We start from the raw sequence: 15,191 nt of genomic DNA on the forward strand, positions 1-15,191 counted from the left end.
ACCCCTAATCGATTTCAGCTAATAGAAATCTCTCAGACTCGATTTAGACTCGATTTAGAACCCTAACAAACAAACCCCTAATCGATTTCACTTCCAGACTCTATTGGAGGAGAAACCCCCAATTCGAATTCGTATCGACGCTTTTCAACCCTAAAAAATAAAAAGACTGAGAAGAGAGAGGATTACAAAGGACGGTGAAGTCGATCAGAACACTCTTCCTCGTCGATTTGATGGAAAAACGACCTCTCGATCGTGGTCGCAGCACAAATCGCCTCTCGCCTAGAAAACCCTAGCTTTTGGAAGAGAAGAGGAAATGAGGAGAAACACGCGACGCCTTCATTTTCCGCGTCGACATCTGAGAAAGGGCAAGCCAATACCGTGGCGACACATGTTGTGAACTCGCTTCACACGGGATCACTCAAGCGGCCCGGTTCACTTAAATTAACCCATTTTACATTTTCTTTTTGGATTAAAATCCTGTAAAACCCAGCCCATGAACCTCTTATAATCTCTTGATGTACATGGTCTAAGGTGTGAAAACAAAAAGAAGAGACGATAGTTTGCCCCAAAAAAAAAGAAGGGACAATAAACACAATCTCAAAAACTTGCAAATTACGGAAAGGCCCCTCGTCGCGCGAGTTCCAAACTTCCCAAGCAATCCTGTTCTCCGATCGCAAATGAACGGACTGTTCCCGGAGAGATAAATCCGGCATGGCGAAATCGGAACACTCAAGGACTCCTAGCTTCTCCTCTTTCGCCAAGATTCAACCCTCCGACGATGCCGACGCCGATCCCGGTTCCTACGCGCTCGAGAAATTCAAGCTCTACGAGACCCGAGCGGTAAGCTTTATCGATTCATCAATCTCAAGGTCAATCTCTGTGTTGCTCTTATGATTGGCATCCATATGAAAACCGTAGATCGAATTGCAGTAACGTTGAATCTCATGGCACTGTGTTCTTATTGTTGCGTAGAGGTTTTATTTACTCGGGAGCGATAGGAACAAAAGGTTCTTCAGAGTGCTGAAGATTGATCGTTCAGAGCAATCAGAGCTTCACATAAGTGAAGATCCAGTAGTGTATTCGCCTCAGGAGATCAAGAGTCTCCTTCAGCGTATTGCTGAAGGCAATCGCTCCACTGGAGGATTGGCTTTTGTGGCTAAAGTCTATGGGATTGCTGGTTAGTTTTGTGAATCAAACGTTTTGCATCTTTGGATTTTGTGGATAAGCTTTTGCTTTGTAGGTTGTGCTAAGTTTATGGAGTCATACTACTTAGTTTTGGTGACGAAACGGCGACAAATTGGATGCATATGTGGGCATGCTATATATGCTATTGATGAAAGTCAGATGATCAGTGTTCCACATGCAACTATCCAGTCTGATGTTGCCAATTCCAAAACTGAACTAAGGTCTGTTTCTTGGAGTTTTGATTGCTCTTTGAAGTTGAACTATTTATTTGATTTCACATGGTTCTTTGTTTTTTCCTTTCTTTGCAGGTACAAGAAGCTTCTGTCAAGTGTAGACTTGACAAAAGATTTCTTCTACAGTTACACGTATCCTATAATGCAGAGTTTGCAAAAGAACGTTTTGTCATCTGGTGAGGAAGGGGTGCCCTATGATAACATCTTTGTATGGAATGCGTATCTGACACAGCCTATCCGTTCAAGGTGTAACAACACTATTTGGACACTGGCATTAGTTCATGGGAATTTTAAGCAGGTACTTGTATGCTCTTGTGTCTTAACCTACATATGTCTACGTTGGCTACTAGTAGACTCAAAATGGTTTTATTGGTTTGCGTTATTCAGACACGGCTATCGATATATGGAAGAGACTTCAGTGTTACTCTAGTATCCAAACGTTCTCGACATTTTGCAGGCACACGGTAAGATTCATTCTAGTCAGGCCTCTCGTGGATGAGGAATTCATAGTCCATATCTGTTTTCGAAGACCCTTTCTGAGTTATACTTAGTATCTTCTGTTGATTTTATTTTGGATGAACATAGCATTGAGTCGTGTGAACTCTTCTAAACTAGTTTAGATGCTTGTCTTTCTTGTTTTCTGTGAATTGTATAGCTTCCCATTCTGTAAATTTGTTTACGCAGTTACTTGAAAAGGGGAGTGAATGATCGTGGAAGGGTTGCGAATGATGTTGAAACAGAACAACTTGTTTTTGATGAAGAAGCTGGATCACGCAAGGGAAAAATGACCTCAGTGGTGCAGATGCGAGGGTCAATTCCACTATTTTGGTCGCAAGAGGCCTCGAGATTTAGCCCTAAGCCTGATATTTTCTGTGAGAAACTAACATAAGAGGCGCCTGTTATCTCAATTAGAGCATTTTAACGTGTTTGTGGTTATCGATCTGCTTACTTTTTTCTGTTTTTTTTTCTGCCTCAGTACAGAGGTATGATCCTACATACGAGTCAACTAAAATGCATTTTGAAGACCTGATGAACCGATATGGGAATCCGATCATTGTGCTCAACTTAATCAAGGTTAGCTTTTTTTTATTTACTGTCCTTCTAAAGGAGATGGTTGTGCCTTTTGTACTTAGAAATTTCAATGGAAATATTCAGACGGTTGAGAAAAGACCTCGGGAAATGGTGCTAAGGCGGGAGTTTGCGAATGCAGTGGGTTATCTAAACTCAATTTTAGATGAAGAAAATCATCTCAAATTTATCCACTGGGATTTTCACAAATTCGCAAAGAGGTAAAATGTTGTGGATTTGTTTTCCTGCCTTTAACTTGAGCTCACATTACTTTGTATTTTTAATGTTAAAGCAAGTCGGCGAATGTATTGGCTGTTTTGGGTGCCGTCGCAAGCGAAGCACTTGATCTGACTGGATTTTACTTCAGTGGCAAGCCTAAAATTGTTAAGAAAAAAGCTACCCAACTTAGTCATGCTAGCACTGGAAGGTATTTTTGGGATGATATGTCAGCTAATGTTTAGTTGTTTTTGTTATTTGCTACATATAATTCTAAACACTGGAGACATATTAGTTACCTTTCTGGTTTAATGGAGAAAAATACTGCAGGGAAGCATCTCTGCGTGATCTAAGAGCTTTCTCCTTGGAACTTTCAAGGGGTGAGAGTTCTAATGATATACTTAGTGCTCTTGCTAACCGAGAGAAAGAGATGAAGCTAAGCCAGCAAAAAGAAGACGATGGGACTGGTATTTCAGCTCCTCGTTACCAAAGTGGTGTTCTGCGTACGAACTGTATCGACTGCCTGGATCGAACAAACGTAGCACAGTATGCATATGGTTTGGCTGCTTTAGGCCGTCAGCTGCACGCAATGGGTCTGAGTGATACATCTAAGATCGACCCAGACAGTAGCATAGCTGTTGCACTTATGGATATGTACCAGAGCATGGGCGACGCCCTCGCTCACCAATATGGCGGCTCAGCTGCTCATAATACTGTAATAACACCACTTATTACCTTTGGCCAGTTATTTTTCCTTTTTGACAAAGCGAGACTTGCAATGTTTATTCGTTAACTTGGTTGATGGATTATAGGTTTTCCCAGAAAGGCAGGGTAAATGGAAGGCCACGACACAGTCTAGAGAATATCTCAATTCTATCAAACGATACTACAGCAATACCTACACTGATGGCGAAAAGCAAGACGCCATTAACTTGTAATATACTCCTATGCAAAATTACTTCGTTTCCTTGCTAAGTTCTTGATATGTCTAGTTTGCCAGTGATGTAGCAATAGGATGAAGGCTTTAGAACACGGGCATTACAACTCTTACCTTATGCATGACTGATAATATTAACTACTAAGATATTGAATCCTCTAAAGGAATTGTTGACTTAAAACTTTTGATTTTCATTTCTATTAAGGCTCAAATCCAAGTAGCTAATGATTTTTCTTTCGAGCAGATTCTTGGGTTACTTTCAACCTCAAGAAGGGAAACCTGCGCTCTGGGAGCTGGATTCTGATTATTATCTTCACGTGTCAGGGATCGGAGATGAAATTTTCCCAGGAAGGGGGTAAGGTTTATATTTAGTGAACCTAGTGCGTATCAGATTATGGTTTTACTCTTCATTAGGTGCAAATAACATATGGAGACGTGCCTGAAACTGGACGTCAAGTTTAATGGACTTATGAACTTGTTCAGGAAATACCAAAGATGTTATATTATATTTCCCGAGATAGATCATAAGTCATAACCTTTGGTTGCGTATGATTTCTAATTCTGGTGTATTGCAGGGTCCAGTCCATTGAGAAACCCATGAGTGGCATCGGAGTCAATCTTGCACCAGTGCCGGCTTTCAGGGAAGACTTCTCACGGAAGAAACTAACGTCATTTGACAAACTGATCGAGCAGACATGCAGTTCAATAAAGAACGTGAGGCTTTGCAGCGAGACAGGCCAAAGGCCAGGTGGCAGCGCTGGAGGCACTGGTGTGGCTCCTGATGCAGCGTAATGATCCTCATTTGAAAATTTTCAGTCATCTTATTATCCCTTTGACTGGAAATTTTGGAATTGATTGAATCTTGTTTCTTTACGTTTAGTAGGAGCATAAGAAAGTAGAAAGACGTTTTCTAGTTTAGGAAAGAACAGAGATAGTAGTTAAAACTGAACCATGACTTTTTCGGATGTTAGCTTATTTTTCTTGACATTCTTATCTTCAGTGAGATTCAGCTCAAGAGCCCCAATTGGCTGTTTGGATCAAGAAAACCCGAAGAGAGTGGCTCTGCCGCAAAATCTGGTGCAGATGATAGTGAGAAAGGAGTGACCTCGAGTGAGCGAGTCCACGATTTCTGCAACTTGGACTGGCTTTCTGAGCCTAACGATCATCATGAAGATATCTTTCAAAAGTAATGATTTCCTTTTCCTCCCCTCTCTGAAATCTAAGTTTCGTTCAGAATAAATTTGTATAAAATTATTAGCAAACTTATCACTGATCATACACGTATATACTGACCAAACGTTGGGTCTAACCGCAACTTGGCATTTTCAAAATCCAGATATTGTCTCTGGTTGCATCAAATCACTTGTTTCAGTTGTTTCATTGTATTAGGTACCTATCGATCACATCAACCACTGAAGCCAATGGGTGGTATGGTGGTACTCTCCTCGGTGACCAAGATGAGAACAGCGAAATTTACAAACATTATGCCCAGTTCTGTCAGGTTCGGATTCTCTATCTTTGCTGATATGGAACTACAGATTAATAGATATCTTTAAATTTAACTCAGAATCTCATTTCCTTATGTTGAACAGTGTCCAGCTATGGAACCTTTTGAGAACGATCATGAGTTAGAAGAGAACTACGCGGAGGTTCTTCGTATGAACACAGTCGATGTAATGGACAACATGGGAGAAGAAGAAACAGAGATGGAAAAAGCTTTAAATGAATACGCTCAGATCGGTAGCAATCTCGGGATCATTCCAACACAATGCAAACACTTCGCTGGAGATCCTTGTTGGTTAGCCAGATGGCTGGTTGGAGATGATAAGATCCCAAAGGTCATTTAATCACAAAACCAACCCATTATGCCCCCAAGAACATAACGTCTCACATCAGAGAGACTCCCCTTTTGCTTTACATGAATCTTTTGTGAGCATTTGTGAAAAATAATTGGCTTATATTACTAAATATAGCATAGTACTGGGATAATAGAATATACGTACGCAACCACAGAGGCAAAACTAGTTTCCTTACCTCTACTAATTTCTACACCATTGTTCTTTTGATGCACACTAGTACAAACAGAATGATGTTTTAATGTACTTTCAGTAGTATATCTGACTTAGCAGGCAATCTCTTGAAGAAATTGGCAGGTACTGACTACTGAAGGCATCCTACTCCTGAACCGCGGATGGCGCAGCATGAACAGTGCGAGCAGTATTGCAATCACTTGGAACGGTGTGACTTATAGATGAAAACGGCCCAGATCAATGAGAAGATGATAAATTAAACAGTTGCACACGGGTCTGTCAAGTCCCCGGTATATATTGGGTATACATGTGAAAACTAGGCCCATGGTTTAGCCTTTTCTCATTCCTCCCTCACCACGCACCATTCCTCAAGGAACAAATAGTGCTGAATGCTGATGTTGGAGTTTACATTTCCTCGTAGAGAAGGATATGATATGAAGTCTACACGTGTAAGTCCACGTGGAGACACGTGTTATTTTAGCGTTGGCGGCCAGCCTATATATATAAGTATCAAACGAGTGAGCGACACGAAGCAAGAAGTGAAAATGACAAAACTATTGGCCTTGTTATGTCTTGTCTTGAGTGTTTTACTGACGGTGAGCCGGTGCACAGAGTCGGAAGGTGAAATCATCGTGAAAGATGGCCACCGTGTTGTTGTGGTGGAGTACGACGCAGACGGCAAAACCAACACTAGAGTCTTGATTTCACCGCCGGAAAGAGGACAAGAGCAGATAGGAGACCAAAGAGAAATGTTTAGAAATGTGAAAAGGAAAGTGATAGAAACACCGTCGCCTCTTCCGGTTAGTGACCAAGTGGAGGAGGAGCGTGAACTCCACGCGTCACCAGGAGAGCTCATATGCGATGCCATCGGTAAGTGTAAGCACAAGGTGGCGAGTGTGTTAGGGAGAGTTGACGATCCAACGGCGCACGATAGGAAGGAGAAGGTTGCACGTGCGGCACGTGACGTGAAAGAAACTCTGGCTCACGAGCCCCACTATGCTGAACACAAGGCTCAAGAAACTAGGCGAACGATGAGTAAGAGCCAAAACGTTTTGGTGAAGGCAAAGTTGGCGGTGAAGCGGTTAGGGACGGCAGTTACGGCGGCGCTGAACCCGACAAAGGTCGGGAGCGTGGTGAGTCTGATCGGGATCGCGGCGGCGTTTGGGATGTGCGTGTGGGTGACGGTCGTGACGAAGTACTTGTTGGCATCGGTGCTTGGGAGGCATCGATTCGGTGTGGCGCAGAGCAAGGTGTATTCCGTGTACTTCAAGGCAATCTCCGTAGGGCTTCTGGTTGGGTTGCTAGGACACGTCATCAGCCAACGCCGGAAGGTTCTTACCGATGCGGTGGAGATGTGGCAGGCCGTTAACCTCTTGTCCTCGATCCTGATGGTTGAAGCTAATGCGTCATTTGTTGAACCACGAGTTATAAAGGTTATGAAAGGCCTAAAACCTATACGTTTATTTTATTAATGTAAATTAATATGCAGTGTAATATTGATTTTTGTGTTATGCTCATCAATAGGCGATGTTTGAGCGGATAAAAGTGGAAAAAGAAGAAGGAAGAGGGCTTGACAAGTCAGAATCACACTCCAGTGAAGCAGCGGCTCGAACCTGTGGTAAGAAGGTTAGATACAATATGGATGAGGATGCGGTGAACCGTAGACTGAAGAAGCTGAACGAGAGGTTAAGTAGGTTAAATGCGTACTCGTCGCGACTAAATTTACTCACTTTAATGTCTCTCACTTGGCACTTTGTGTATCTCGGCCATCGACTCAGCCGCACTTATTGAGGGATTGAGCCACCGATACGTTAGTTGTTTTTGTAATTTGATTGTTTTAACAAACATGATTCCACAATCATAATTGAGTGAAAAAAGTGTAAGAAATAAAAATAAATAAAGCAAAAATGGGACAAAACCTTCCTAAGTATAATACCAAACTTGGTCATAAACCCGAATAGATCATGTTGTCCATTCAATCTATAGTCCGATTGAAATACCAAGAAGACCAAAGTTATTCATATGAACCATATTATTCTCTTAAGACTTTTAAAACAAAATCATACAACATAATTTTATCTTAAGCATCTTTTTTTATTTGTAAACTATTAAAAATCCATGAAAAGATAAGAAACTTTTGAATGCCTAGTCTCTCTTGACCAAGGCTACTCTTGATTCCAAAGCCTTGATCCTCTCTCTGATCACATTGATCCTCTTCTCAACCACATCGGCTGCTTTGATCAGATCCTCCGAATGATCAGCATCATGTAAATCATTAAACGCAGCAATCGTCCCAAGTTCCATCGCACGGCTATGCATCTTCTCTTTCTCCAACTTCTTCTTTGCGTCTTGGATCATCCTGGTCATGAGATCCTTCTGATCCATCATGTATTTGGTCTGCTTCTCCTTGGGGAGTGCGCTAAACCTGTTTAGAAGAACACGTACCTCTCTACGGTTTGGCCAAACCTCAGGGCCCTCCTTGTAATCGCTGTAGATGATGGCGCAAGCGCGTAGACCGCAAAGAATGGTTAGTTCATTGATCTTCTTCAGGATGCCTTCTTTGCGTTTTCTGAACGTGACTCGGCGAGTCGACTTGTCAGAAATCAATTGGTGTGTAACTTTTCTTCTTCCCATGGTGATGAAAAAATGAGGAGGAGGAGAAGGTTTGTGTGTGTTTTAGGGACCAGATGGGTATATTGTTATATAGAGTTTCTAACTTTGATATTATGGGTCGGTCAAGTCCACAGAGAGTTACAACAAATTATAGAAAGGTTTTAAAAGAAAACTACATATAAAGGTTTAAGGTAAAATAGCTATAAAATCTTTCTAAATAAAGAAGATTTCAATCCAAAGATACTTTCTCATTTTATTATGTGTATATTGCTTGGTCTAGAGAATCTGCAGGATAGGAAAGGTTATATTTGCCCCATAAATGTTGACTATATGAAAAAGTCTGAACATATTTCTAAGACTTATTCTTGGGGTGAACTTCTCGGTTCACCAACCAATAGAATTGTGTTATTTCATATTCGATACTTTTTAAAAGAAGAAACAAAATATTGTCAAATTATATTATGTTTTTAAAATTAATAGATAAAAAGAAATAAATGGTAGTAATTACAAAAAAAATATATTTTAACGTCGTCAACAAAACACTAAACCTTAAATCCTAAACTCTAGGGTTTAGTATCTTGCTGACGACGTTAAAAATATTTTTTTAAAAATTGTTTTTTCTGTAACTACTAAGTTTTTTTTTTTACTTTTTTTTAAAAAAATAATATAACTGAACAATATTCTGTTTCCTTTTTAAAAAATATCAAATTAGAAATAATGAAATTCTATTGGTTGGTGAACCTAAAAGTTCACCATAGAGGGTGAACCCAAGAATAACTCTATTTCTAATAGTTAAACCAAGTAGAATGGTATATACATACACAATCACATGCGTATATATAATTAGTCAAGTACTAATATTATTAGATCAGCAAGTAAATGACATGTAAGTCAAAATTAAAATTGGTAATAAAATTCTAATATACTCCAATTAAAAAAATCCAACTTAAAAGAACAATGCAAGAGAGTAGAGACTCTTATTTACAGTTATACATACAATATATATGTATTAATTTGTTTTTTAATTTGTGGTTACATATTTAACATAACTTTGTACATGATCTAGTATCATAAGGGTCACTTTTACATTATCATTTACTCTGTTTATAATAATAGCTATACATAACTAAATATGTGTGTAACTCACCAAATATATTATTTTCTAATTAATATATGTGTAAAAAATCCAAACTATTTTAATATGGTATACCATTATAACATATATAAGGTGGAAACACTATTTACTTATATTTATTAAATTACAACAAAAATTTCGTATTAATTTTTCTACATGATTATTCATAAGTTTTCACATTAATAATAAGAACTTTTCTCCCATAAAAAAAATAATTTGATTTCTTCATGTATATTAGGCTTAAGTTATGTTACCAACTAAAACTTCAACAAATGTATATCATTTACTAAAATAAATTGAATACTTGCTTGAATAATAAAAAACATGCGATGCTTAGACATTTTACATGTCAAAATTTGGAAATTGACTGTAAAAATTTGATTATCATGATCAGAGAGTCTAGTTTCAATAGAGCTGAAAAGATGGAGACGCTGCAACGAAGATTCCACATATTCAATATTTTCTACATCCTTAGAGGACAAAACGTTATTGTTGATTGTTGGGGTCAAAAACGGTTACGACAAATTTAACATCCAAAACATCCGAGGAAGAAAGTGAGAATTTCTCCAAAGAGTACTTTTCGAAAAATAGACTCTTTCTTACGAAAAAGCTTTACGGAAGAAAGAATCGAGATGCCCGACGAAGGCTCGAAACAGGTTGCTACGTAGCGACCGAGCTCGAGCCAAAGCTCGGTCACTACGTAGCGACCGAGCGATCGTCCCGCTCGGTCGCTACGTAGCGACCGAGCTCAGCCAAGCTCGGTCGCTACGTAGCGACAGAGCGCTCGTCCCGCTCGGTCGCTACGTAGCGACCGAGCACTCGTCTCCCTCCGTCGCTACGTAGCAACCGGGCTTGAGCCAAAGTTCGGTCGCTGTGTAGCGATTGAACCTTTCCGAACATCGATACGACACCAGTCCATGCATTCTCGTCAAACCTTCGAATGCTATCTCCCGAAGACCGTAGCAAGCTCAGTCCATGTTTCCCGCTGTTCTAATTCATCGATCAAACTTCGCGGATTAGAAACCGCGGAAAACTCGTAGTAAACGTGTCGAGTCGGAAAACGGCCCAAAGGGACCTAAAACACGATTCGAAGCCCATCCTACGATTTTCCTAACCAAAAGCCCGTAAACCACAGCATGGTTTACGCTTGGCCCACGAGGAAGGATAAATGTCAAGTTTCCGCGGATAAATACGGAAGTTTCGAAGATAATCATGAAGATCGGGAAAAATGGAAAATCTCCATTTTATGCTATGACGGCTTAAGGGCAGAAGAGTAAAAGCGTAAACCGACCTTGGAGCTAGTATATAAGGAGTCCTAGGCGAGGAGCAGAAAGGAGGACTTTTTTAGAGCAAACTTAGCACTTAGAGCAATTTAGGCAATTTTCCGTTTTTGTTATTTCGAGCTGCGACTCAATTAGGTTTAGCCGTCTTAGGGTTGCTAGAACTAGGAATCTCGCCGACAGCTCTCGAGCCCAGGCTTATACCTTGTTGTAACGCTCATACGCAGATTCGGAATAAGGTCTTATTTTTATCGTTGTTATTCTCGTGTTCTGATTGCTTGACGTGTGGTAATTAATAGATATCTGGGTCCTCTGGGAAATTAGGGTTTTCCTAGTTTCCTTATTTAAACGGAAATCGACAGTGTGAATTTCGGTTCCCACAGTTTGGCGCTAGAAGGAGGGGGACTTACGGATCAATCTAACCCGCAAAAGCCACTCAACGATCAAGAACGATATGCGAGATTCGACGTGCGCGAACGTCATCTCATTCAAGGGGGGAGAAACGATCGATCGAGCCAAACCTCGAAACGATCTCCTTGTTATCGAGTTGACGATTCGAGATATCGACGTCGCTAGAGTACTAATCGATACCGGAAGCTCGGCCGATATCATCTTCAAAGACACTCTTGAAAAGATGGGGATCAGTCAATCCGAAATCGCGAAATACCCAAGCCCACTGCTAGGACTTTCGGGGGAAACGACCATGGCCTATGGATCGATTAGACTCGCTGTCAAAGCCAGAACCGTGACGAACATCACAGAGTTTCTAGTCGTTGACCGCCCCGCATCTTACAACGTTATCATGGGGACGCCATGGCTGAACACCATGCGCGCAATCCCATCAACCTACCATCTTTGCCTCAAGTTCCCGACCCCTAACGGAGTCGAGGTAATCTGGGGAAATCCAAGAGTTTCGCAGGTTTTTTCGCCGCGGAACTAAAACGAAAGAGACCGATCCTCGAAATTACTCCTAAGAAAGCGGAGAAAAAGACCTCCAGCAAAGATACGCGAAGTCAGGATTCAGCGGAATTCTTCTGGCAATCTCGTATCATCGCAGCTCTAGATGAAAAACGCGAGCCAACATGTGAACCCGTGGTAACGATCTGTCTCGACGAAGCCTTCCCAGAACGCTGCGTCGAGATTGGAGCCAATCTCCACGAGCCTTTAAGGACAGAACTCATAACCTGTCTTAAAAAGAACCTTAACACTTTCGCATGGGCTGCGGAAGATATGCCAGGAATCGACATTAACATAACATGTCACGAGCTGAATATCGACCCAACATTCAAACCCGTCAAACAGAAAAGACGAAAGCTGGGACCCGAACGTGCTGCCGCAGTAAACGATGAGGTCGAAAAACTGCTTAAAGTTGGGTCGATAACGGAAGTAAGATACCCGGACTGGCTCGCCAACCCCGTAGTAGTCAAAAAGAAAAACGGGAAGTGGCGAGTTTGCGTAGATTTTACCGACCTAAACAAGGCATGTCCAAAGGATAGCTTCCCTCTACCACATATCGATCGATTGGTAGAAGCAACAGCGGGCAACGAACTCTTATCCTTCATGGATGCCTTCTCAGGTTATAATCAAATTAGGATGAATCCCGACGATCGTGAGAAGACTGCGTTCATTACCGATCGCGGAACTTATTGCTATAAGGTAATGCCCTTCGGCCTCAAAAACGCTGGAGCAACTTACCAACGACTCGTGAACCGAATGTTCTCCAAACAACTCGGAAAAACGATGGAAGTTTATATCGACGACATGCTCGTCAAATCCCTCAAAGCAAGAGATCACGTGTCACATCTCGAAGAATGCTTTGCACAACTAAACTCCCATAACATGAAGCTCAACCCGACGAAATGTAGATTCGCCGTGGCATCAGGAGAATTCCTCGGCTACTTGGTCACCAACCGCGGCATCGAAGCAAATCCAAAACAGATCAACGCACTAATCGAGATGGCTTCACCAAAGAACAAGCGGGAGGTCCAAAGACTGACCGGTAGAATTGCAGCACTTAACCGATTTATTTCACGATCAACAGATAAGTGCCTGCCCTTCTACGACGTCCTGCGCGGAAATAAAAAATTCGAATGGTCGGAAGAGTGCGAAAACGCCTTCCAACAGCTGAAGCGTTATTTAGCTACTCCTCCAGTCCTCGCAAAACCCGTGGAAGGGGAGCCTTTATTCTTGTACATCGCGGTATCGGCAACGGCCGTAAGCGGAGTCCTGATTAGGGAAGAACGCGGAGAGCAGAAACCTATTTTTTACATAAGCAAAACCTTGCTGGATGCCGAATCTAGGTATCCGTTGATGGAAAAATTGGCATGCGCGGTCGTAACATCGGCCCGAAAACTAAGACCATATTTCCAATCCCACACGATTGTCATCCTCACGACTTTTCTCTTGCGGACAATTTTGCATAGCCCAAGTCAATCAGGTCGATTGGCTAAGTGGGCGGTCGAGTTGAGCGAGTATGACATCGAATACCGACCAAGGACGAGCGCAAAATCACAAGTGCTCGCAGACTTCTTAGTCGAACTTCCAATGGGAGCAATAACCAATGAGGAACCAAATTCCACCTGGCTCCTCCACGTCGACGGATCCTCATCCAAGCAAGGATCGGGTATCGGGATCCGTCTCACATCTCCAACGAGCGAGATCTTGGAACAATCGTTCAGGCTGGAATTCCATTCCTCAAACAACGAGGCCGAATACGAAGCATTAATCGCAGGGTCACGTTTGGCTCACGGCTTAAAAATACGTAATCTCCACGCCTACTGCGACTCCCAGTTAGTGGCCAGTCAATTCAGCGGAGAGTATGAAGCCAGAGACGAACGGATGGACGCGTACCTCAAACTGGTCCAAGGTCTAGCTCAAGACTTCGACTGTTTCGCCCTTACCCGGATCCCCCGTTCCGAGAATGTCCAAGCGGACGCCCTCGCGGCCTTAGCATCAAGTTCCGATCCAGGACTCAAAAGGGTAATTCCAGTCGAATTCATCGAACATCCAAGTATCGGACCACCAGTCGTTGTCAATCTCATAGAGGGTCAAGACGACGAGGAAGAAGAAGTTACGATACCACCATCATCGGAGCAATCTAATTACGGCTGTGATACCCCATGGCTTCAGACGATTCGAGACTACATTATCGACGGGCAACTGCCCGCCGAAAAATGGGCAGCTCGCAAGATCCGAACACAGGCCGCACGCTACGTAACAGTGGACGGCGAAATCTACAAATGGAGATTCTCCGGACCACTCCTGACGTGCCTGGAAGGAGAAAAGGCAAGGAAAGTAATGGAGGAAATACATTCCGGCTCATGCGGCAACCATTCCGGCGGAAGATCGCTAGCCGTGAAAATCAAACGCCACGGATACTATTGGCCAACAATGATCGGAGATTGCGAGAAATTCGCACGAAAATGCGAAAAATGCCAAAGGCATGCGCCAACTATCCGACAACCGGCCGAAGTTCTTTCCTCCATCACATCGCCTTATCCCTTTATGCGCTGGGCCATGGATATTGTCGGACCTCTGCATAATTCAAAGCAAAAGCGTTTCCTTCTAGTCCTTACCGATTTTTTCTCAAAATGGGTAGAGGCGGACTCGTACGCAAGTATAAAAGACGTCCAAGTCGAGAATTTCGTATGGAGAAACATCATCTGTAGGCATGGAGTTCCTTACGAAATCGTAACCGATAACGGGTCTCAATTCATTTCCACCCGATTCGAGGCATTCTGCGAAAAGTGGAAGATACGACTCAACAAGTCAACTCCCAGATATCCGCAGTGCAACGGACAGGCTGAAACAATCAACAAGACCATTCTCGACGGACTGAAGAAACGCTTGGAGGCCAAAAAAGGTAGATGGGCCGACGAACTCGAGGGAGTCCTCTGGTCTCACCGTACCACCCCAAGGCGAGCAACGGGAGAAACTCCCTTCGCCCTGGTATACGGCACAGAGTGCATGATTCCCGCAGAAGTAGAATTTCCCGGTGTTCGAAGAAGGTTCTTACCTGAACGAGAGGAACTCAACAATGCTATGCTCTTGGACGACCTCGACCTCATTAACGAACGCCGGGATCGAGCGCTCATCCGAATTCAAAACTACCAGCACGCCGCTGCAAGATACTATAATTCCAACGTACGGAATCGTAGGTTCAATCAGGGAGATCTGGTCCTTCGCAAAGTCTTCCAAAACACCGCTGAACGAAACGCGGGAAAACTCGGAGCAAACTGGGAAGGTCCCTATAAAATCGAAAAAGTCGTCCGACCAGGTTCTTACGAAATAGCCAACATGCAGGGTATAAAAATCCCTAGAACCTGGAATGCGATGCATCTCAAAAAATACTATCACTAAACAAACCAACTCGCAATCACTGAACTACGAGACGGCTTGATCTCCGCAAGGAGTACGTAGGCAGTTTGCCGAAAGGCAAATTCAGCTGTCCCCCCTCATTAAAAAAAGGGGGGGAGTGGGTACGTATACTCGTAT

The 15,191-nt window shown here is 42.6% G+C and overlaps 3 protein-coding genes across 3 annotated transcripts; 2 read left to right on the top strand and 1 right to left on the bottom strand.

Moving 5' to 3' along the window:
• Window positions 1–543: 543 nt before the first annotated feature.
• On the top strand, window positions 544–5,705 carry LOC106401488 (phosphatidylinositol-3-phosphatase SAC1). The gene is made up of 16 exons (XM_013842015.3): window positions 544–840; window positions 973–1,177; window positions 1,241–1,406; window positions 1,494–1,716; window positions 1,806–1,882; window positions 2,103–2,290; window positions 2,395–2,492; window positions 2,574–2,707; window positions 2,779–2,913; window positions 3,033–3,417; window positions 3,515–3,636; window positions 3,884–3,994; window positions 4,215–4,427; window positions 4,640–4,825; window positions 5,029–5,140; window positions 5,232–5,705. The coding sequence occupies exons 1-16, from the start codon at window positions 712–714 to the stop codon at window positions 5,484–5,486; spliced, it is 2,739 nt and encodes a 912-aa protein (XP_013697469.2). The 5' UTR covers window positions 544–711; the 3' UTR covers window positions 5,487–5,705.
• Window positions 5,706–5,883: 178 nt separating this feature from the next.
• BNAA07G10370D lies at window positions 5,884–7,647 on the top strand. Its single transcript, XM_013840623.3, has 2 exons — window positions 5,884–7,102; window positions 7,194–7,647. Exons 1-2 carry the CDS (start codon window positions 6,059–6,061, stop codon window positions 7,458–7,460), a joined length of 1,311 nt encoding a protein of 436 aa, XP_013696077.2. The 5' UTR covers window positions 5,884–6,058; the 3' UTR covers window positions 7,461–7,647.
• Window positions 7,648–7,782: 135 nt separating this feature from the next.
• LOC106400160 (agamous-like MADS-box protein AGL80) lies at window positions 7,783–8,728 on the bottom strand. Its single transcript, XM_048736757.1, has one exon. It carries the CDS (start codon window positions 8,301–8,303, stop codon window positions 7,815–7,817), a length of 489 nt encoding a protein of 162 aa, XP_048592714.1. The 5' UTR covers window positions 8,304–8,728; the 3' UTR covers window positions 7,783–7,814.
• Window positions 8,729–15,191: the final 6,463 nt, after the last annotated feature.

The sequence above is a fragment of the Brassica napus genome, chromosome A7 (genome assembly GCF_020379485.1).
Source record: "Brassica napus cultivar Da-Ae chromosome A7, Da-Ae, whole genome shotgun sequence".
Classification (NCBI taxonomy): domain Eukaryota; kingdom Viridiplantae; phylum Streptophyta; class Magnoliopsida; order Brassicales; family Brassicaceae; genus Brassica; species Brassica napus.

Bases quoted from the DNA above. Each gene is read 5' to 3' on its own strand.
- BNAA07G10370D (XM_013840623.3), top strand. From the start codon at position 6,059: ATGCTGATGTTGGAGTTTACATTTCCTCGTAGAGAAGGATATGATATG. The intron at 7,103-7,193 runs GTTATGAAAGGC...GCTCATCAATAG, and splicing joins TTGAACCACGAGTTATAAAG to GCGATGTTTGAGCGGATAAA.
- LOC106400160 (XM_048736757.1), bottom strand. From the start codon at position 8,303: ATGGGAAGAAGAAAAGTTACACACCAATTGATTTCTGACAAGTCGACT.
- LOC106401488 (XM_013842015.3), top strand. From the start codon at position 712: ATGGCGAAATCGGAACACTCAAGGACTCCTAGCTTCTCCTCTTTCGCC. The intron at 841-972 runs GTAAGCTTTATC...ATTGTTGCGTAG, and splicing joins AGCTCTACGAGACCCGAGCG to AGGTTTTATTTACTCGGGAG. The intron at 5,141-5,231 runs GTTCGGATTCTC...TATGTTGAACAG, and splicing joins ATTATGCCCAGTTCTGTCAG to TGTCCAGCTATGGAACCTTT.